The 19,031-nt window shown below is 41.6% G+C and overlaps 1 protein-coding gene across 12 annotated transcripts in view; it reads left to right on the top strand.

Annotated features, from left to right (window-relative positions):
- pbrm1 (polybromo 1) overlaps nt 1-19,031 on the top strand; it is an 89,644-nt gene that overhangs the window by 31,703 nt on the left and 38,910 nt on the right. For 9 of the 12 annotated variants that reach the window (XM_070895429.1, XM_070895434.1, XM_070895431.1 and 6 more), the window contains 10 exons: nt 4,897-5,117; nt 8,136-8,327; nt 9,844-10,001; nt 11,167-11,436; nt 12,813-12,958; nt 13,225-13,382; nt 13,678-13,861; nt 14,973-15,183; nt 16,761-16,959; nt 17,726-17,887. In XM_070895429.1, coding sequence (XP_070751530.1) covers nt 4,897-5,117; nt 8,136-8,327; nt 9,844-10,001; nt 11,167-11,436; nt 12,813-12,958; nt 13,225-13,382; nt 13,678-13,861; nt 14,973-15,183; nt 16,761-16,959; nt 17,726-17,887 — 1,901 coding nt within the window. The remainder of the gene's footprint in view (nt 1-4,896; nt 5,118-8,135; nt 8,328-9,843; nt 10,002-11,166; nt 11,437-12,812; nt 12,959-13,224; nt 13,383-13,677; nt 13,862-14,972; nt 15,184-16,760; nt 16,960-17,725; nt 17,888-19,031) is intronic. The other 3 variants (XM_070895439.1, XM_070895438.1, XM_070895436.1) reach the window with 1 other exon arrangement.

Genomic DNA, 19,031 nt, shown 5'->3' with positions numbered 1-19,031 from the left:
ATCCCAACTCTCTGTTCTCGGTTAGTTAGCCAATCCTCTATCCATGCTAATATATTACCCCCAACCCCGTGAACTTTTATCTTGTGCAGTAACCTTTTATGTGACACCTTGTCAAATGCCTTCTGGAAGTCCAAATACACCACATTCACTGGTTTCCCTTTATCCATCCTGTTTGTTACATCCTCAAAGAACTCCAGCAAACTTGTCAAACATGACTTCCCCTTCATAAATCCATGCTGACTCTGCCTGACTGAATTTTACTTATCCAAATGTCCTGCTATCGCTTCTTTAATAATGGACTCCAACATTTTCCCAACACAGATGTTAGGCTAACTGGTCTATAGTTTCTTGGTTTTTTTCTGCCTCCTTTTTTAAATAAAGGCGTTACATTTGCAGTTTTCCAATCTGCTGGGACCTCCCCAGAATCCAGGGAATTTTGGTAAATTACAACCAATGCATCCACTATCCCTGCCGCTACTTCTCTTAAGACCTTAGGGATGCAAGCCATCAGGTCCGGGGGATTTATCTGTCTTTAGTCCCATTTATCTTACTGAGTACCACCTCCTTGGTGATCGTGATTGTGTTAAGTTCCTCCCCCCCCCCCCTGCCCCATAGCCCCTTGACTATGCACTGTTGGAATATTGTTAGTGTCCTCTACCGTAAAGACTGATACAAAATATTTGTTGAGAGTTTCTGCCATCTCCATGTTCCCCATTACTAGTTCCCCGGTCTCATCCTCTAAGGGACCAACATTTACTTTAGCCACTCTTTTCCTTTTTCTATAACTCTTGCTATCTGTTTTTATATTTTTGCTAGTTTACTTTCATAGTATATCTTCCCTTTCCTAATCATTTCTTTCATCGTTCTTTGCTGGCTTTTAAAAGCTTCCCAGTCTTCTGTCCTCCCACTAGTTTTGGCCACTTTGTATGCCTTTGTTTTTAATTGGATAGCGTCCTTTATTTCTTTAGTTAGCCACGGATGGCTGTCTTTTCTCTTGCACCCTTTCCTCCTCACTGGAATATATTTTTCTTGAGAGTTGTGAAATAGCTCCTTAAATGTACACTACTGTTCATCAACTATCCTGCACTTTAATCTGTTTTCCCAGTCCACTTTACCCAACTCTGCCCTCATACCTTCATAGTCTCCTTTATTTAAGCTTAGTACGCTGGTTAGAGATCCAACTTTCTCACCCTCCATCTGAATTTGAAATTCAACCATGCTATGATCACTCATTCCAAGGGGATCCTTTACCAGGAGATTGTTTATTAATCCTGTCTCATTACACAGGACCAGATCTAAGATAGCCTGCCCCCTGGTTGGTTCCGTTACATACTGCTCAAGGAACCTGTCCCTTAAGCACTCTATGAACTCCTCCTCTAGGCAACCCTGACCAATTTGATTTGTCCAATCAATATGGAGGTTAAAATCACTCATGATTATTGCTGTTCCCTTTTTACAAGCCCCCACTATTTCCTGGTTTATGTTCCGACCAACAGAGTTGCTACTGTTAGGGGGCCTATAGACTACCCCCACCAATGACTTTTCCCCTTATTGTTCCTTATCTCCGCTGAAACTGTTTCAACGCCCTTATCGTTTGAGCCAATATCATTTCTTACTATTAGTGATTCCATCCTTTATCAATAGAGTTACCCTACCTCCTTTTCCTTTCTGTTTGTCCTTCTGGATTGTCAAGTACCACATAATATTTAATTCCCAGTCCTTGTCACCTTGCAACCACGTCTCTGAAATGGCTATCAGATCATACCCCTTTGTTTCAATTTGTGCCGTTAACTCATCTATTTTGTTACAAATGCTACGTGCATTTAGACAAAGTGCCTTTATGTTTTTTTACCCTTTTTTCCTGTTTGTTTCCTCTCCTTCAAACTCACTTTCTACATTTTTACTTTCTAATTCCAGCTTTACTCCCCTCCCTACTGAGTCTATTTTCAGGTTCCCATCCCCCTGCCAAGCTAGTTTAAACCCTCCCCAACAGCACCAGTAAACCCCCCTGTGAGGATATTGGTCCCGGCTCTGTTGAGGTACAACCCATCTGGCTTGAACAGGTCCCACCTCCCCGAGAAGCGGTCCCAATGCCTCACGAAACTAAAGCCATCCTGCCTGCACCATCTCTCCAGCCACGTATTCATCTGCTCTATCCTCCTATTTCTGTATTCACTAGCTCGTGGCACTGGGAGTAATCCGGAGATTACTACTTTTTGAGGTCTTGCTTTTTAATCTCTCTCCTAGCTCCCTAAACTCTGCCTGCAGGACCTCATCCCTCTTCCTACCTATGTCATTGGTACCGATGTGGACCAAGACGTCTGTCCGTTCACCCTCTCCCTCCCAGAATGCCCTGCAGCCGCTCAGTAACGTCCTTGACCCTGGCACCAGGGAGGCAACATACCTATCTGGAGTCACATCTGCAGCCGCAGAAACGCCTGTCATCCTGACTAGCGATTCCCCTACCACTATAGCTCTTCCATTCTTTTTCCTCCCCCCACCCCCCTGTGCAGCTGAGCCACCAGTGGTGCCGTGGACTTGGCTCTGGCTGCATTCCCCAGAGCCACCATCACCCCCACCGGTACACAGGACAGAGTACCGGTTGAAGAGCGAGATGGACTCGGGGGACTCCTGCACTACCTGCCTAGTCCTCTTCTTCTGTCTGGTGGTCACCCACTCCCTCTCTGCCTGCACACTCTTAAGCTGTGGGGTGACCACCTCTAGAAACGTGCTATCCACGTTAATCTCAGTCTTGTGGATGCACCACAGTGACCACAGCTGCCGCTCAAGTTCAAAAACACGGTGCTCGAGTTGGTGCCGCTGGAGACACCTCCTGCACATGTGGTTGCCCCGGTTGTGCGAAGCATCCGGGACTTCCCACATGCCACAGGATGTGCAGTCCACGAGACTGAGCTGCCCTTCCAGCCCTCGAGTTACACTCGCAACTATCGAGTAGAAATAAACTCTAAACCTTAGCACAACATAGATGCCTACCATCATTTGATGCCATTCCTAGAAAATGTGCTCAGTATAGCGGAAATGTGAGAAACACCCAAGTTTCAAGCAAACTGTATGTCACTAGTATACTTTTTCTTCCCCATAATTAGTAAATCTCATCTTCAAAGTAGCAATTTTAAAAAAAATGTTAGTAATTTTTTTGTGCTCATCAAGATGAGGAATGTTACTGCAGGGGAAGGTTTCACTTTTGGGCATCTGGTGTTATCAGCTCTCTCAGGAATAGTATATCCAGATTCAGAGTAAAGCAACCAGTAATCTGCTGCAATAGAGTGCATCAGAAGAGCATCCACTACTATACCAACGTATTTCTTTCACTTCCCACAGCAGACATCCTTATGATTTCTACAAATGATATACAGAGTACAGTTGTGAAGTGGTTTTGCTACTGACCCAGCAACTCTGAGGTTAAGAGTTCAAATCCCACCATGACAAGTTGTGAAATTAAATTCAATAACTGGCAACTGGTGGGAAAAATATAGCCATGAAATCCCACTGGTTCACTAATGTCCTTCAGAGAAACTGTCACCATTACCTGGTCTAACAAGTTACCTCACTACATGTTTTAATACTCAGAAGTAGCCTAGCATGCCAGTCAGTTGTAGAAATAATTGCTATGAAATAAACAGGCCTAACACCGCCTTCTCAGGGCAACTTGGGATGGGCATTAAATGTAGCCATGGCCATGTCTCCTATATCCATATAACAATTGTTTTTTTAAATTGCCAATTTATAAATAGTTTTGTGTTGTAGACCTTTGCATACAACGAGCTGGGTTGAGAAAACCTATAGGGATGGAAATTCGGTACCGCCCATTTTGAGGCGTAATGGTGGCGGCGCAGTAAAAAAACCCACCAAAAACATTCCCAATACCTTACTGACGCCGCATAAACATCAATGGCAAAAATAAAAAACAATCACACTTACCGCAGGCAGACATTCCTTCCCTCACTGCCACCAGCACAACTCGGACCGCCCGCTTTCCCAGGCGGCCCCACTAGGGCACGCTACAAGACGCTACGGATCCCCCAGAAAACAAATTTCAAAACGGTGTTGCAACCAAGGGCTCACCTCTCCCGGACGATACTGCTCCGCACCCCCACAAAACCGGCACCGAATATCCCAGCGGGGCGCTGAAAGCTGGCTGCCCACTCGGAAATTATTTCCCTCGTCATTACCGCCCCTCCAGGTCATGAACAGAAGCAGCAACAGACCGAAATTCCACCCATAGTTCTTTCACCTTCGCAGCTCAGCAGAAAAGACTTTAGCCTCATCAGTCTGATGTAGATTTAAATGGAAAAGTAAATGTATCTGATAATCTGCTCAGTTGCTGCACATAAGAATTATAGGAATGTATGATTGACATATACAACTTCCTGCCAAAAATGTATTTATAGACTTTCCGTAGGCTAAGGAGGTCATGGAATGTGTAGGGGTTCTCACTGCCACATAGACCAGGAAGGTCACAGGTTCAATTCCTGGTCTTGCTGGATTACCAGATCTCAATCAGGGCAGCACCACAGTTGCTACAATTGACCTCTGTAGCTAAGGAGGGGAATAATCATAGTGTTCCCATTTCTGATTGCTATGCAGTGACCCATGTGCATGTTGTGGACATTGGGTAAGAACATACTCAGCCTAGGTTTTGTTTGCCTCCCATTCCCCCACACACACGGAATAATCTACTGATACTGTCAAGGCTCAAACATGATAAAAAGCCAATTAAGTGATGTACAAGAAGGCTGTCTGGGCCTTCGAATGATCCTTGGGCTTGTTGCCACCTCCAGAAACGGAAAGGAGGAAAATTAGAGGAATTGGAGGAGAATGCATCGGACCGCGTAGCATAAATGGTACTAACTACTAACTTTGTGGCCTACTTAGAACTGATTCTGAAATCTACGAGGATGCAGTGGAACTTCAGCATTTTTTCATTAAGATCCGTGATGAACTGTGCAAAAATGGAGAGATTCTACTTTCACCAGCTCTCAGCTATACTTTGAAACACTTGCAGCATGATTTGGAAAAAGAAAAGAAGGAAAAACTACCAAAAGAAATAGAAGAGGATAAGCTGAAGAGAGAGGAGGAAAAAAAAGAGTTATCAGGTACTGTTTATTTGAGGGTTTTTTTTTAAATCAGTACTTTTAAGTAACCAAAACTTGCAACACATTTTGACATCTTTTTGAATTTTTTGATTTTTTTGCAGTATTGTAAGGAGCTAGAAGCATCTTGAGTTAGTTCCCTCTGTACTTTTGGGCTCCATATCCTTCCAACCAGCTTTCCCAAAAATGTGATCACCATTTACATATTCCAAAACCAATGTTATAAGAGAAATAGAGGCTTCACCTTACAATCATGTCAATGCCATTTGAAGATGCACGGAGTCTGCCCACTTAATTTGTCACTGGAGAGGCTCAAGAAGGGAATGGAGACATGAAATATTAGGTCACAATGGCCCCAAGTTTCCACATGATTTGCTCCTGATTTTTAGGAGCAACTGGTGTAGAACGGAGTATCTTAGAAATCGGAATTCTCGTCATTTAGTTTGCTCCAGTTCTAGTCAGTTAGAACAGTTTCACTTTGGAACAGAATTTTTTTTTTCAAAAGGGGGCGTGTCCGGCCACTTACGCCTGATTTCAAAGTTTCGTGAGTGAAAACTTACTCCAAACTAACTTAGAATGGAGTAAGTGAAGATTTTTGTATGCTCGAAAAAACCTTGTCTACACTTTAGAAAATCAGGCGTAGGTTACAAATCAGGCATTGGGAATGGTGGGGGGGGGGGGGTGTTTAAAGGGAAGTTTACAAACATTAAACACTTCAGTTTTACAAATAAAGAGCCATCATCAATAATAAATGATAAATAAATCAATAAATCAACCAATAAATCAATCAAAAAAAATTAATAAATAATTTTTTTTTTAAATCAATAAATAAAACATTTTCTACTTACCGACTGCAGCACCGGGAGCCCTCCAACAGCGTGCTCGGATGCCCTCCTCAGTGTGTCTCTGTCAGTGTCTCTATCTCTCTGTCTGTCTGTGTGTGTCTCTCATTCTCTGTCTGTCAGTGTCTGTGGTTCTGACCGCGAGAGGAGGGGGGTAGAGGCGGGGAGAAGGGGGAGGGATGGAGAAGGGGGAGGGATGGGGAGGAGGGGGGAGAGATGGGGGGGCAAAGGAGATTGTGGGGGGAAGAAGGAGATTGGGGGGGGGGAAGGAGATTGGGGGGGGTGGGGGGGGAGGAGAAGGGGGAGGGAGGCTGAACGGGCCGGGCCCGAGACTTCGGGCAGGGCCCGTCCCCAGCACCAGATTTACAGGTAGGTGGCGGCGGGTCGGGGGGGGTGGTGGGAGGGAGGTCGGTTCAGGTCGGGGGGAGGAAGGGAGGGAGAGGGAGGTCAGGTCGGATCCAGTCCGGAGGCGGGGGGGGAGGAGCGGGTGGGGGGGGCGCGGGTGTCGGGTCCGGTCCGGGGGCGGGGGGGGGCGGATATCTGGTCCGGGGGCGGGGGGGGTGGGGGGAGCGGGTGTCGGGTCCAGTCCGGGGGAGCGGGTGTCGGGTCCAGTCCGGGGGCGGGAAGCGGGAGTCGAGTCGGGTCGGGAGGAAGCAGGAGCTGGCCATGGGAGGAGCCTTATTCACACAGCCCCAGTGAGGCCATTGGGCCAGGGCTAGGGGCTGCGTGCTTCGGGCCCCTCCCACACAGTTTCGGGCGCCTGGAGCTACTGCACTTGCGTGCCCACTGTAGCGCGCATGTGCAGAGGTCCCGGCACTGTTTTCAGCGCAGGAACCTGGCTCCGCCCCCTACAGCTCCTGCTGCGCCGCGCCGAGGGCCAGAGGACCTGCAGGGAGGTGGAGAATACGGAGGGTTTTTTTTAGGCGCACTTTTTGGCGCGAAAAACGGGCGTCCAGGTCGGGACTGCGCCGTTCTAGGCGCGGCTCGAAACTTGGGCCCAATGAAACTGAAACTGCAATACAAAAATAGAAATATGTTAAAGACGTGAGAGGGAAGGGAGCATTTTGTCCAAACATTCCTAAGCCTTCTCCTTTCATCCAAGTTCCTTGGAATCTCATGTATAGATACTAATTAGTAGCTTTTATTTTCTTTATGTCCCAATATTCTCTCATTCCTTTCTATTCTGAAAGTATTAACTCCTTTTTGAAATTGTGGAGACCGTGGAAGGGTCGTGAGAAGTGGTAGTGAGGTAGAGTTGGGTGTCATCAGCATACAGCGAAACTGGCGCTGTTTTCAGATGATGTCGCCAAGGGGCAATCTGTAAATTAGAAATAGGAGGGGGCCAAGGATAGATCCTTGGGGGACACCAGAGGTAATGATGCGGGGGCAGGAAGAGAAGCCGTTGCAGGTGAATCTCTGGCTACGATTAGCTAGATAAGAATGGAACCAGGCAAGTGCAGCAGGTGAATCTCTGGCTACGATTAGCTAGATAAGAATGGAACCAGGCAAGTGCAGTCCCACCCAGCTGGATGACAGTGGAAAGGCATTGAAGAAGGATAGAGCGGTCAGCCATGTCAAAGGCTGCATACAAGTCAAGAAGGATGAGGAGGGATAGTTTGCCTTTGTCACGGTCACAAAGGATGTCATTTGTGAGTTTGATGAGAGCCGTTTCGGTACTGTGGCAGGCACAGAAACCGGATTGGAGGGATTCAAATATGGAATTGTGGGGAAGATGGGCACGGATTTGGGAGGTGACAACATGTTCAAGGACTTTGGAGAGGAAAGGGAGGTTGGAGATGGGGCGGTAGTTTACAAGGACGGAGGGATCAAGGGTTGTGTTTTTGAGGAGAAGGGTGATAATGGCAGATTTGAGGGAGAGGGGACAGTACCTGAGTACACTGCACACCCCCACTTAAGATCAACTAATTCAGCAAAAAACAAGGATTGAAACTGGGAAGTTTATAGTCTGTATGGTTCAGCTGCTCATTAAACAGCTGAGCCATCAAGGTAGCTCAAAAAATAGTTCTATGGGCTGAAACTTAAACCAGAAGATTGTGCTTAATGGAAACCCTTTTGTTTTGAAAATGTACAGAATTTGTATTTGTAGAAAGCCATGTCGCTTTTGTTTTTTTTAATGATTGTTTTAATCGCAAAACAAATTATATAATCTTATCAACAGAATCTGAGAAAAACATGAGTGATGATCACTCAGGAAGTCACGGAACATATGGAATCCAACGAACTTATAGCCAAGACTGCAGCTTTAAAGACAACATGTACCATGTTGGAGATTATGTGTACGTTGAGCCAGCTGAACCGAACCTCCTCCCTCACATTGTCTGCATTGAGAGACTCTGGGAAGATGACACTGGTAATGGGTTCAAATTAAAACTTTTTCTTGGGATTAAGTACAAGTCAACACGATGAAAAATAGAATAGTGAGTGGTTGATTTGAATGGGACAGACCATGAATTTTAACTTGCATGTTAACACCATTTAAAATAATTGCTTAGGCTTACTGTATCCTTATATACTATTATATACCATGCACTGCCCACAAGTATTACAATTCAATTCAGTTAACTCAAAAACAATTAAATCTTCCTCATAAATTCAGCCTCCACAAACATGAACAATCCACTTTTCAAACAAATTTCTTGTTTTTATTTTCTAAAGTAGTTTAGATTTGATTTATTTCATTTGGAGATTTACTCCAGTCAACATTTCTTGATGTCAGTCAGGTGTGGTCTTCAGACACTGGGCTTCGCTTTTGCATGTCTTGCCACAGATCTCACAAGTGCGTGTGTGTTATTTCCTGATGCTCTTTGATTTCCAAAATTCTATAGCCAATGCTGAGTTTAGCGGTAGGATTCCTTGTGAACACTGGATTTGTTGCAAATAAATCCTTGAAACACATATGTCTTCACTAATTATTTAACACAAAGAGACCAACAGCTCCAGCTCATCACAGCAACAGGTCAACTGAAGAGCCAAATTCGTCAGCTACTCTTGAGGAATTGCCCAAAACAGCGGCACCAGCTGAAGTGTGTCCAATGGCAAAGTAGGCTGGAAAAAGTGTCCTGGGACTCGTATAGCCTTCTGCATCTTAAAAATGTTGGGGGAAATTGTTCTGTCAATGGCAGTGAAATTAGCAATCTCATTATTGTGTTACAATGATGATTGTACATTAGCACAGTAGAGAGTACTCTTCTGAGGTTCGGCAAAGTGCAGAAAGCCTTATTCAGCATCTGGCTGTGCTATACCTGACCTGGGGTTGCTTAAGGCTGTCACTTGTGCCTGAAATGGAAAATGTTCCATTCCTGGCACTAATTCACCTTGATAAGTACAACAATGAATAAAATACATTCTTTAAACATCAAGATTAATATAATCTGATCGAACTCCTTTGATCGAAGTGGTAATGTAACAAACCAAAATCCATCAATATTCACTCTAGAAGTTAAATGATTGTTATGGCCCTTGTATTGTGCCAAGCTCTGCAAAAGGACTGTGTCCCAGTAATTTTTCCCATTTAGACAATCTATTCATTTATATGATGGAGCTTGAACTGCATTCAGAGAAGGAAAGCTATACATTTGATAGACTGTTACCTGTGACAATACAATATCACCTAACCATCTAACTCTGTTTATAATTTTAATCGCTCATGGAATAATATCCCACAATTAATAATATAATATTCATTCTTCACTTCTGGGTGGGAGATTATCTAACTTGATATCTTATGCAATGCACTGATGGTATACCAAGACTAGTGTTATATCAGTTTGCTTAAAAATTGTTATTAAAATCAATTTTTTTGCTTTTTACTTTTATAACTTCGTAACTAAGTAACTGAACTGTATTGTGCACAATATATTTTGTAGGTGAGAAGTGGCTGTATGGTTGCTGGTTTTATCGGCCAAATGAAACGTTCCACTTGGCCACACGAAAATTCCTTGAAAAAGAAGTTTTCAAAAGTGACTACTATAATAAAGTTCTGGTCAGCAAAATTCTAGGCAAATGTGTGGTGATGTTTGTAAAGGTGAGTATTTGCTTTCTAAATTCTCCATAGTACCACTTACTGCAAAATGAAAGAAACCACTGTGTAAGTCACAAGTACAGAGCAGCACGGTGATGCAGTGTATTTGAGTCCCAGTGTCACCAAATGGTCGGTTACTGTTTGCACCCATGTTTATCTGTACATAGGCTTGAATTTTCTGGAGGAAGGCAGGTTGGGGGGTGGGGGTAGGAGCTCTGATGTGGTCAGGAGTCTGGGTTGCCTGCAGACACTGCCAACTTTTAACGGCAAGACCTGATTTGCACGAGAGGCATCGGTTTCCTCCCGCAGCCAGCCAAATTGAGAGGTTGGCTGGCTGCGGGCTGGTAGGCCTGCAGCTGCACAGAGCGGAGAGGGGAGGTCCGTGTGAGGACCGGGGGCCATGCAATGGATCAAGGGAGAGGGGGTAAGGAAGGGTTGGGCAACTGGGGGTGGGGAGAGAGAGGGCCGGGGAAAGGGTCGAGCTGGGAGTGTGGGAGTCGACCAACGATCGGCCCGTGCCATTAAACGGATTGGGGGGTGGGGGGGGGGTAGAGGGAGAGAAGATCGTGGCTGGCCTTGGCATAAGCGTTGGGAGCGGGGGACCGTGATTGCGGAGGCCTGGATCCAGGAGGTCGGTATAAAGCCACTTACCTCCTGGATCCAGCAGTCCCCATCTTGCTTTAACTGCCAGGTTTCACGAAGTGTGTGAAACCCGTCCACGTGCAGTTAACAACAAAAAGGAGGTTTAAAAAAAGAGGCTGCCAGCCTAATTACAATATTTAAATTGACATTCCAGCACAAATTACCTAATTGAGCACATACTCAGGATTGTATCTGGGAACTTCCTGTTGTGCATAACTAATTGACCTATATGTATTTAGACTCAATTGAATTTCACACACTTTTTATATTTTCATTTGTCTATTGAATTTTAAATAGATCTTTTTATTATGACTCCTGTTTGGATTACAAATGTTTTAGACTCAGACTTAGTGTTTCATTCTGATTTTATCAGTGTTCATGATTGTATTAAGAGAATATTCATTTGACTTTAAGATTGTGAAAGTAATGTTTATATTGTCTGAACAATTAATTAAAAATAAGAGCAACATGATGTGCATATAATATACTTTTGCTTTTTCCTTCCTGTTTCTGCCCGCAAATACAGGAATACTTTAAAATTCACCCTGAGGGTTTCAGAGATGAAGATGTATTTGTCTGTGAATCTCGCTATTCAGCAAAGACCAAGTCTTTCAAAAAGATTAAATTGTGGACTATGCCCCTAAGTGCAGTGAAATTTGTTCCAAGAAACACTCCACTGCCAGTTGTTCGAGTTGCTTCTGTATTTGCTAACGCAGACAAAACAGAAAACAAAGAACCTGTAGAACCAATGCCTGAAGAAACCAAAGGTGACGAGAGTAACCTCGTTATTGAAAAGGTACAAACATTTGTGTTTACAGTGGAATCCTGTTTTATAAGAGATCAGGATGAAAATTATTTACTATGCAAGAGGGGAAATTGGAATTGGTAACACATTGACTTTGCATTTCTCTACATTAAATGGCATCTCCCACTCCCAGTTACCCAACCTCTGTAAAGCTCCTTGCGATGTGTTATTCATGTTGTTTTCCTCGTTCCTCCTCTGAGCTTTCTACTCAATGGTATGTATTTATTTTGTAGTACCCTAATTATATCTGAATATATTTCTTTGGTGCCTATTCCAACTAACAGTGCTTGCTAATCCATCAAGCTTAGTTTCTTGCTCCTATCTTTATCATCTGCCTTTCTAAAATTAAAAGTTTTTGTTATACTCTACCTTTCTAGCATAAGTCTTAATTTTAAACTCTACCATGGTCACTGTTAGCTAGCTGTTCTCTGACTTTGACCATAAGCACCATTCCTTGGCCATTACATCTAAAAAAAAAACTAGCATTGCTCTGCTTGAGGTTTCCATCAGCCTTCGAGACAAATTTAAGAAGTTCCAAATATTCCATTGAGCCACCTGAAAACTTTCTAAATTTCAATGTTATTAAAGTTAGGAGCAAGCCCATGCCCTGACCAGTCCTATATTTAACATTAAAACTTAACCAGCCAACAAGTGGAGTTCCACTCATTTGTTTTTGCGCATGTGTTCAAAGCTCTGCTGGCTCCGAATTGCACTCTGTTCTTCTGAGACCAAAGCCTGTAATATAACAACATCGTTATACTATCTGGAAGGCTTTTAAAAGAAAATAGGATGATATCTCATTTTCTCTCATTTATGTCCCACTAACAAAATTACAGGAACCCATAACTTTCAACATACAATTTCTGAGAGTGCGATTTTGCAAGGAGAAAAACAGCCATTCTCCCAATTTTTGTTCAGAGAAATTTCACCCGCTTGATCTATTACTAGAATTATTTTAAGTTCTCTTCCACCTCATTTACATTAACTATTGCTTTCACAACTTTGTAGACTTCACCTTCCTTCAGGTGATATCTGTAGTGCTCTGCTCATAATGGAGTTCACTGCAAGAACACTCTGAATTCAGCATCTAAACTATACACACATAATCAGCAAAATCTCATCATGGCCTATTTATACATCCTGACTACATGAGATATTGTGCAAGGGAAACTTGATTGAAGCCTGAATATCACTTCTACTTGCATAAAATTGTCAAAACTGTGATTTCCAGGAATGCCCTGCGAGTGTAGTCACTACATTTTTTATCAGAACTCGGCTGTCATGGGTTCAATTCTCAGCGGTTGTATGTTGTCAGCAGCTGTAAAAGGCAGTCCTTATAGGTAATATTACTCAATCTGTCTGTCCAGGATCGAGAGGATGTGCCAGTGGACATTTCAAATGGAGAACCAGGCTGCCAGTATTATGAGCAACTTCATTACAATGACTTGTGGCTCAAAGTTGGAGATTGTGTGTACATAAAGTCGCATGGTTTAGTGCAACCACGTGTGGGCAGGTAAGTAACTTGCAACTCAAAACATTTCATTTAGAATGCTAGTTTTTACTTTTCATCACTTTCTGTGTAAGTTTTTGAGAAGCATTACTATTAACAATATTTGATTATTGGTATAATATGAACAGAATTATTTCAATCCCCCATATTGGTATTATTGCAAAAACCAGAATGTACCGATGGTCTTTATAGCTTCTATGAGTAAAAAAAAAAAATAATCACTGTTCAAAATGTAGAAAAATCAAACTTCTTGTACACCTTGTTGATAGGATTGAGAAAATGTGGGTGCGCGGTGGTGCTGCATATTTCTTTGGCCCCATATTCATCCATCCTGAGGAGACTGAACATGAACCTACCAAAATGTTTTACAAGAAGGAAGTGTTTCTTAGCAATGTGGAAGAAACCTGCACCATGACTTGTGTGCTTGGTAAGTAATTAATATCGTAAGACTAATTAGGAGGTTTCAGCATCAATTTCATAAACAATTCTAGAGAGTATTTGGAATTTTAAAATGTCCATTTTGACTATTCGTGCCTTTCAGTAAACCGAATCAAATAAATCATTCTGATTTTAGTCATCAAAAGAATAACTAAGTGGCGTAAAAGGTTTTTATAATATGCAGATTGTTACAAATCTATGGATTTTATGTTGCAGTAGTGTAATTGACTAACTGTACATTTAATGTTAGTGTTTCTAAGATAATATTTTGGTGTTGCATGCAGGCAAGTGCAGTGTATTATCATTTAAAGACTACCTCTCTTGTCGACCAACGGAAGTGATTGAAAATGATGTGTACATTTGCGAGAGTCGTTACAATGAGACCGACAAGCAAATGAAAAGATTTAAAGGCCTAAAGAGATTCTCCTTATCTGCTAAAATATTGGATGATGAGGTATACTACTTCAGGTAAGGCCTAGTAATGTAAAATAGAAAAGGAGCACTCTTCTAATGGTGAAAATCTCCTGATTGACTTTGATACCGGTTGTTTCGCTTAAGTGTTTGTTAGCACTTTTTTGATGAGGCTACTTTATCTGTAATGCACCAATCATTGATTCAAATAGTGAAGAGCTGAAAAGCAAAGAACATTTTTTTAATAATCACTAGCGTATTTTCCACATTGTAGGTTGAGGAGGTACAGGTAAGCAAGGAATGTCGGGGAGGCGTTAAGACAGGCCAGGGGTGAGCAGCACATAGTGGCTGAGCCCAATGGAGGAATGGGATAGCTTGGGCAGGAGAGGCGGGCTGCAAAGGGGAGTGGAGCACATGCAGGCCACAGAGCGATTGGAAAACATGAGCAGAGAACAATATGGCTGCATTGTCTGTTTTTCTAATATTGATTCTCAACATGTAATTGGTCCATGCTGATTACTTAAACCAATAATATCACATGGTTAGCATAAACCAGTTACCAATGCTGAAGGCATGCACTGTCTGCATTAGTACATTCTTAGAGACACAAAACTTTTTATATAGATACTTACTCCTGATACCACTAATATTATAACATCAAACTTCTAATGACCCACCCCAAATTTAACATTAGTCCTGAGTGACATTCAAACTCCATAACACTGGTTTAGATTAGCTTTTATCTATTCTTAATTGTGCCACTAAATTAAGCACGATGGTGATGTAATCCATTTCTAAAGAGGAAAATACTGTCACAAACGGACACTTAATATATTTTCTCAGGTGTAGATAGATGTGCAGCTTCTAATTGTCCCTCATGTGTTTTAAAAAAACAAATTCATGTGCAATGGAGATCTAAAAAGGGGAAATATTTTCAAAGAAATAAAAAGAAAACTTGCATTAATATAGTGTCTTTCTCAACCTCTGGATGTCCCAATGGGTTTTACAGCGATTGAAATGTAGTCACTGTAATATAATTGCAGATTAAGTATTAATTCATTTTTAAGGAATCTTACTTTTCATAGTAAATGTACAAGTTTTGTACAATAACTTGTTGGCAGTGATAAAATGGAAATCTGTTTTACAGTAATTGTGTATATTGTTTCAGGAAACTTATTGTTCCCCACAAGGAACCATCTCCTCTTTTAGATAAGAAAATACAAGAATTAGAGATGAAGTTTGCAGAATTTGAGGAGCCCAATGAAGATCATGAAGATGGTAATGAAGAGGAGGCTGAAACTGCTGAACAGCCCTCTGTGCCTCAGCTACAGACTCCTGTTGCTAGTGAAATGGAAATAGCTCCTTATACACCTCCACAGGTACAGTAATAGGATCTTGTTGAGGACTTCTATAGGTACAGGCTCATGCAAAAACACAGAAGAGTTCTTAAGAGGAGTCGTGTTTTACAGAAGTTAAAACACCATTTTGAAGAACCAAGCTAAAAACAAGGTTTATGGAATGTGAGAATTGGGCAGATTAGAGGAATCCCGTTCTCCACTTTTATTACAAATCGTGATCGTAAAGTTTCACCTGGATAGTTACATATAAATAACTACTTCAAAGCTTGCATAATTCAAGCTATACTGATGGGTCGGTGTATCATAATCACCGTTACCTGGGGTGGCTCCAAAATGCCATGTCTGGTGATGGAAGCTCAAAACAAAATCAACCTCCATGGCCAACTTGGTAATGTGATACCTGAACCAAGCAGTTCCATGCTACTTGAGGGCATTGTTGATGACTTGACAGCAACCTGGCTCCCAATGCAACCCTGAAGTGGTAGACCTGTCACTGGGGGCTGGGATTCTTCCCATTTGGTTCCAGATAATCTGCAAACCAATGCTCCCTCGGGTAGTGTGATCTTAGCTGGACAAGTTACCTTGCAAGGTGATGAGTTTCTGTACATTTTTGAGCTACTTCAGAGGAGGATAAAGAGTACACCTGTGGGAGGATAAAGAGTTTCTGCTGTGGAAAAAGCAGGACTGGTGATACCAAAAAGGACTAAAGGGGAAAAGATTCATATCTTCACTTAGAAATAATAAACAAGCAACAATTTGGAAATCATATTTGCACAGTTTCATTCAGTAGAATAACAAATCCTTTATTTAGACAGTTGCGTGCCTGCTGTGTAATATGGTATTGTTTCCTTGGTCCAGATCCTTTCAGGTGAAGGTCACTCATGTGGCATCACAGGTTAATCGCAGTAACAATTACAACCATTTTGATTAGTGTCAGAATATAAGTAACCAAATTATGAGATCACTGTCATATAGTGAAGACAGTCACATGCTCAAGCCCCAGACCACTCTGTTACTAATCTAAGCCATGTCCAGCTGGGAGGTGCCAAGTGAATGTTGTAACATCTCTCTGCAAAGGACCGAGAAAATCAGAACAGTCACACTTGGGCAATCCTCGTCAGTTCCAGAGTGCCGTGGCAGCAATTTGGAAGTAGACTGAGCATCTGTCGCCTTTACTTGCAAGATGTCAAGGCAGGTGGACCCAGAAAAATTTCAAAAAAGGAGTTAAAAACCTACCCAAAAGAATACTCCCAAGGAAATAAGTATATCAAAAGTTTGGGGCAATAATATGAAAACTACTTGATGTAATCAGATATAATTCCAAGTCTGTGTTTTTTTAAATAGATTTTTTTAATTCAATCAATCTGTGCATCACTTTAATTTAGATTTAACATTGAAATTTGTGTAAGTTTTTTTTATAATATACTTATCTAAGGTATGTAGCATAAACAGAAAGCGTACTGAGGGCCCATGGGATATGGTTTTGCCCCACTGGTTGGATATAAATCATGTTCCAAGGATCTTTATCATTTATCCTCTGTACATGTATATCGTTTAGAAACACTAACATCTAACTATTCTATGTTGCTTACATGTAGTCAACCCCTAAATCTGTTAAGGGCACTAAACAGAAGGAGGGAAAGAGGAAGACCAACCCAAGTGGTTACATCCTGTTTAGCAGTGAAATGAGAGCTGTTATCAAAGCCAAGCATCCTGACTTTTCTTTTGGAGAGCTGAGTAGACTTGTGGGTACAGAATGGAGAAATCTTGAGGCGGTCAAAAAAGCAGAGTACGAAGGTAGCTTATTATTTATTCTTTATAACAAAGTCATTCAGAGTGTATGTTTGATGAAAAAACAAACAAGTGACCTGACATCTCAGTGGCCAGTTGATGCCTAAATTAAATTATCTGATGTCAACAACCGGGTACAGGCATGGTATGTATCTTTACCATTTTGTCTACTTCAAAGTATTCCTATTGTAATACTACAGTCCCTGCCAGCTACCTGAGCACTTAATTTGTTAAATCTGCCTGCTGTACCTACTTGTGATCTGTCCGAAGGTTCAAATTTGCTTGTAGGCAAAAAAAATAGCTTTAGTTGGTGATATTTCTGACAGGCCTAATTTGTTTATCATTGAAAATAAAGTATTGAATTTGAAGTACATCTATCCAGTGTTTTAGAGCATACATAGTTGAAGAGTTTGCAAGAAATGCTGAGAAGTGCTGTTCTTTCTTTTAATCCGCTGCTATTGGCAACCAAGTTAATATCTCTAACAGCCTGAGCCTGGAAATTGGGTCTGGTTGGAAGGGGGTTTTCTCATCTTTCCTGGGAATTATTTGGAAGGCGGCTGTGGTTCAGCTGTCCTGGCAATTGTATGGATCTATTTTGAAACTTTGACAAAGTAACTACACCCCTTCGGGTTTTGAATGTAGGTTAGTCTTTGTGAATATATTCATTGAAGCGAGTATCTGCTTTATCTCATCGGTGCAAATTTCTAATTCTGTGCTGTAATAAATAAATTGAGTGGTGTGCCCATGTGAATATACGTTCGTGTTTTTTCAGAGCGGGCAGCAAAGCAGGCTGAGCAGCAGGAGAGAGAGCGTGCAGCTCAGCAGCAGCAGTGTGCCTCCCCACGGGCTGGTACACCTGTAGGTGCCATCATGGGGGTAGTACCACCTCCTACACCAATGGGAATTCTCCATCAGCAGATGACCCCTGTCACAGGTAGCATATGAGAACTAGCTAAATGGCAAAGGACTACAATTCTACTGAAAATTGCTTTCAACCAAATTTGGGGTGGGGGGGGGGGTCATTTTGCTATTTTTTTTCATTGCAGGGTTTTCATCAGCGCCATGGTGGTTTACCAAAAGTACATGTAGCAAGTCTCTCTCTCTAGGGTCACATATCAGAAATGTTTAATGTTTAAAACGGTTTTCTTAGATTTTTGATCCAAAATGGTAATTGTAAGTTGTGTTTCTTCTTGTGTCTTGAAGAGTTCAGCATTTCTGCACCAAAATATTTTTCTTTACAAAGTTGTCTAATTTGGTAAATACTATAAATTACAAAGAATGTTGTGCTTTTACTCTTTACTCTTACTGCAAACAATCAAAAAAGGTATATTTTTTTTACAAATGATTATGAAATGTGCACAATTTGAAAGCTATGAACGATATTTCGTACTTGGGAAGCTAAAAGAACACTTTCCAGGATGAAAAATAAAAAATAAGTTGGTGCAATAAAGTAGTTGTAAAGACTTGAGGACATTATTGTACTGATGTACTTTGTGCATCATTGGAAAACTTGATATTGAATCAATATATTTTGGAAACAAATAGTTCTGTTACAGGATCAAAAACAATATGATGATACTTACAAACTGTTGCTAACCATTGCTAAAGATTAACCAATGTACATGACTTTTTAATTCATTTGATTAAAACTGTACATTGGTTGTAATCTGGCAATATTTTTTCCCTCGTTGTTATCTTCCACGTGCATACAAATAGCCTAGTCATCCAACAGGAAAATTGCAGGGATACTGTTTTAACACAGCGTGAGGTTAAGTCACATGATTCCATTTCCTCAGGTTACCTGCAGTTCTTTCTGTCATCATCTGCTACAGTCATGCGGTTGTTGATTATTGCAAAAACTGTTGTGCTATTGTTACTCCAGTGTTCGTTCCTAGGATTGTTTCTCTTCATTGGCTGTTTACCATTTTGCCAGTGTTTAGATGAATAGCTTATGTAGGCCTTAGCCTTGCTGTTTTAATTCTAACAGTTTTCATCCATGCTTTGGTACATTGTTTGCATTGAAATATTTAATCCATGCTATCACAATGGCTTATTATACAGTGCTTTCATTACTCAAT

The sequence above is a fragment of the Pristiophorus japonicus genome, chromosome 12, assembly GCF_044704955.1.
Source record: "Pristiophorus japonicus isolate sPriJap1 chromosome 12, sPriJap1.hap1, whole genome shotgun sequence".
Lineage (NCBI taxonomy): Eukaryota > Metazoa > Chordata > Chondrichthyes > Pristiophoridae > Pristiophorus > Pristiophorus japonicus.
This window is presented reverse-complemented; position numbering and strand designations above follow the sequence as displayed.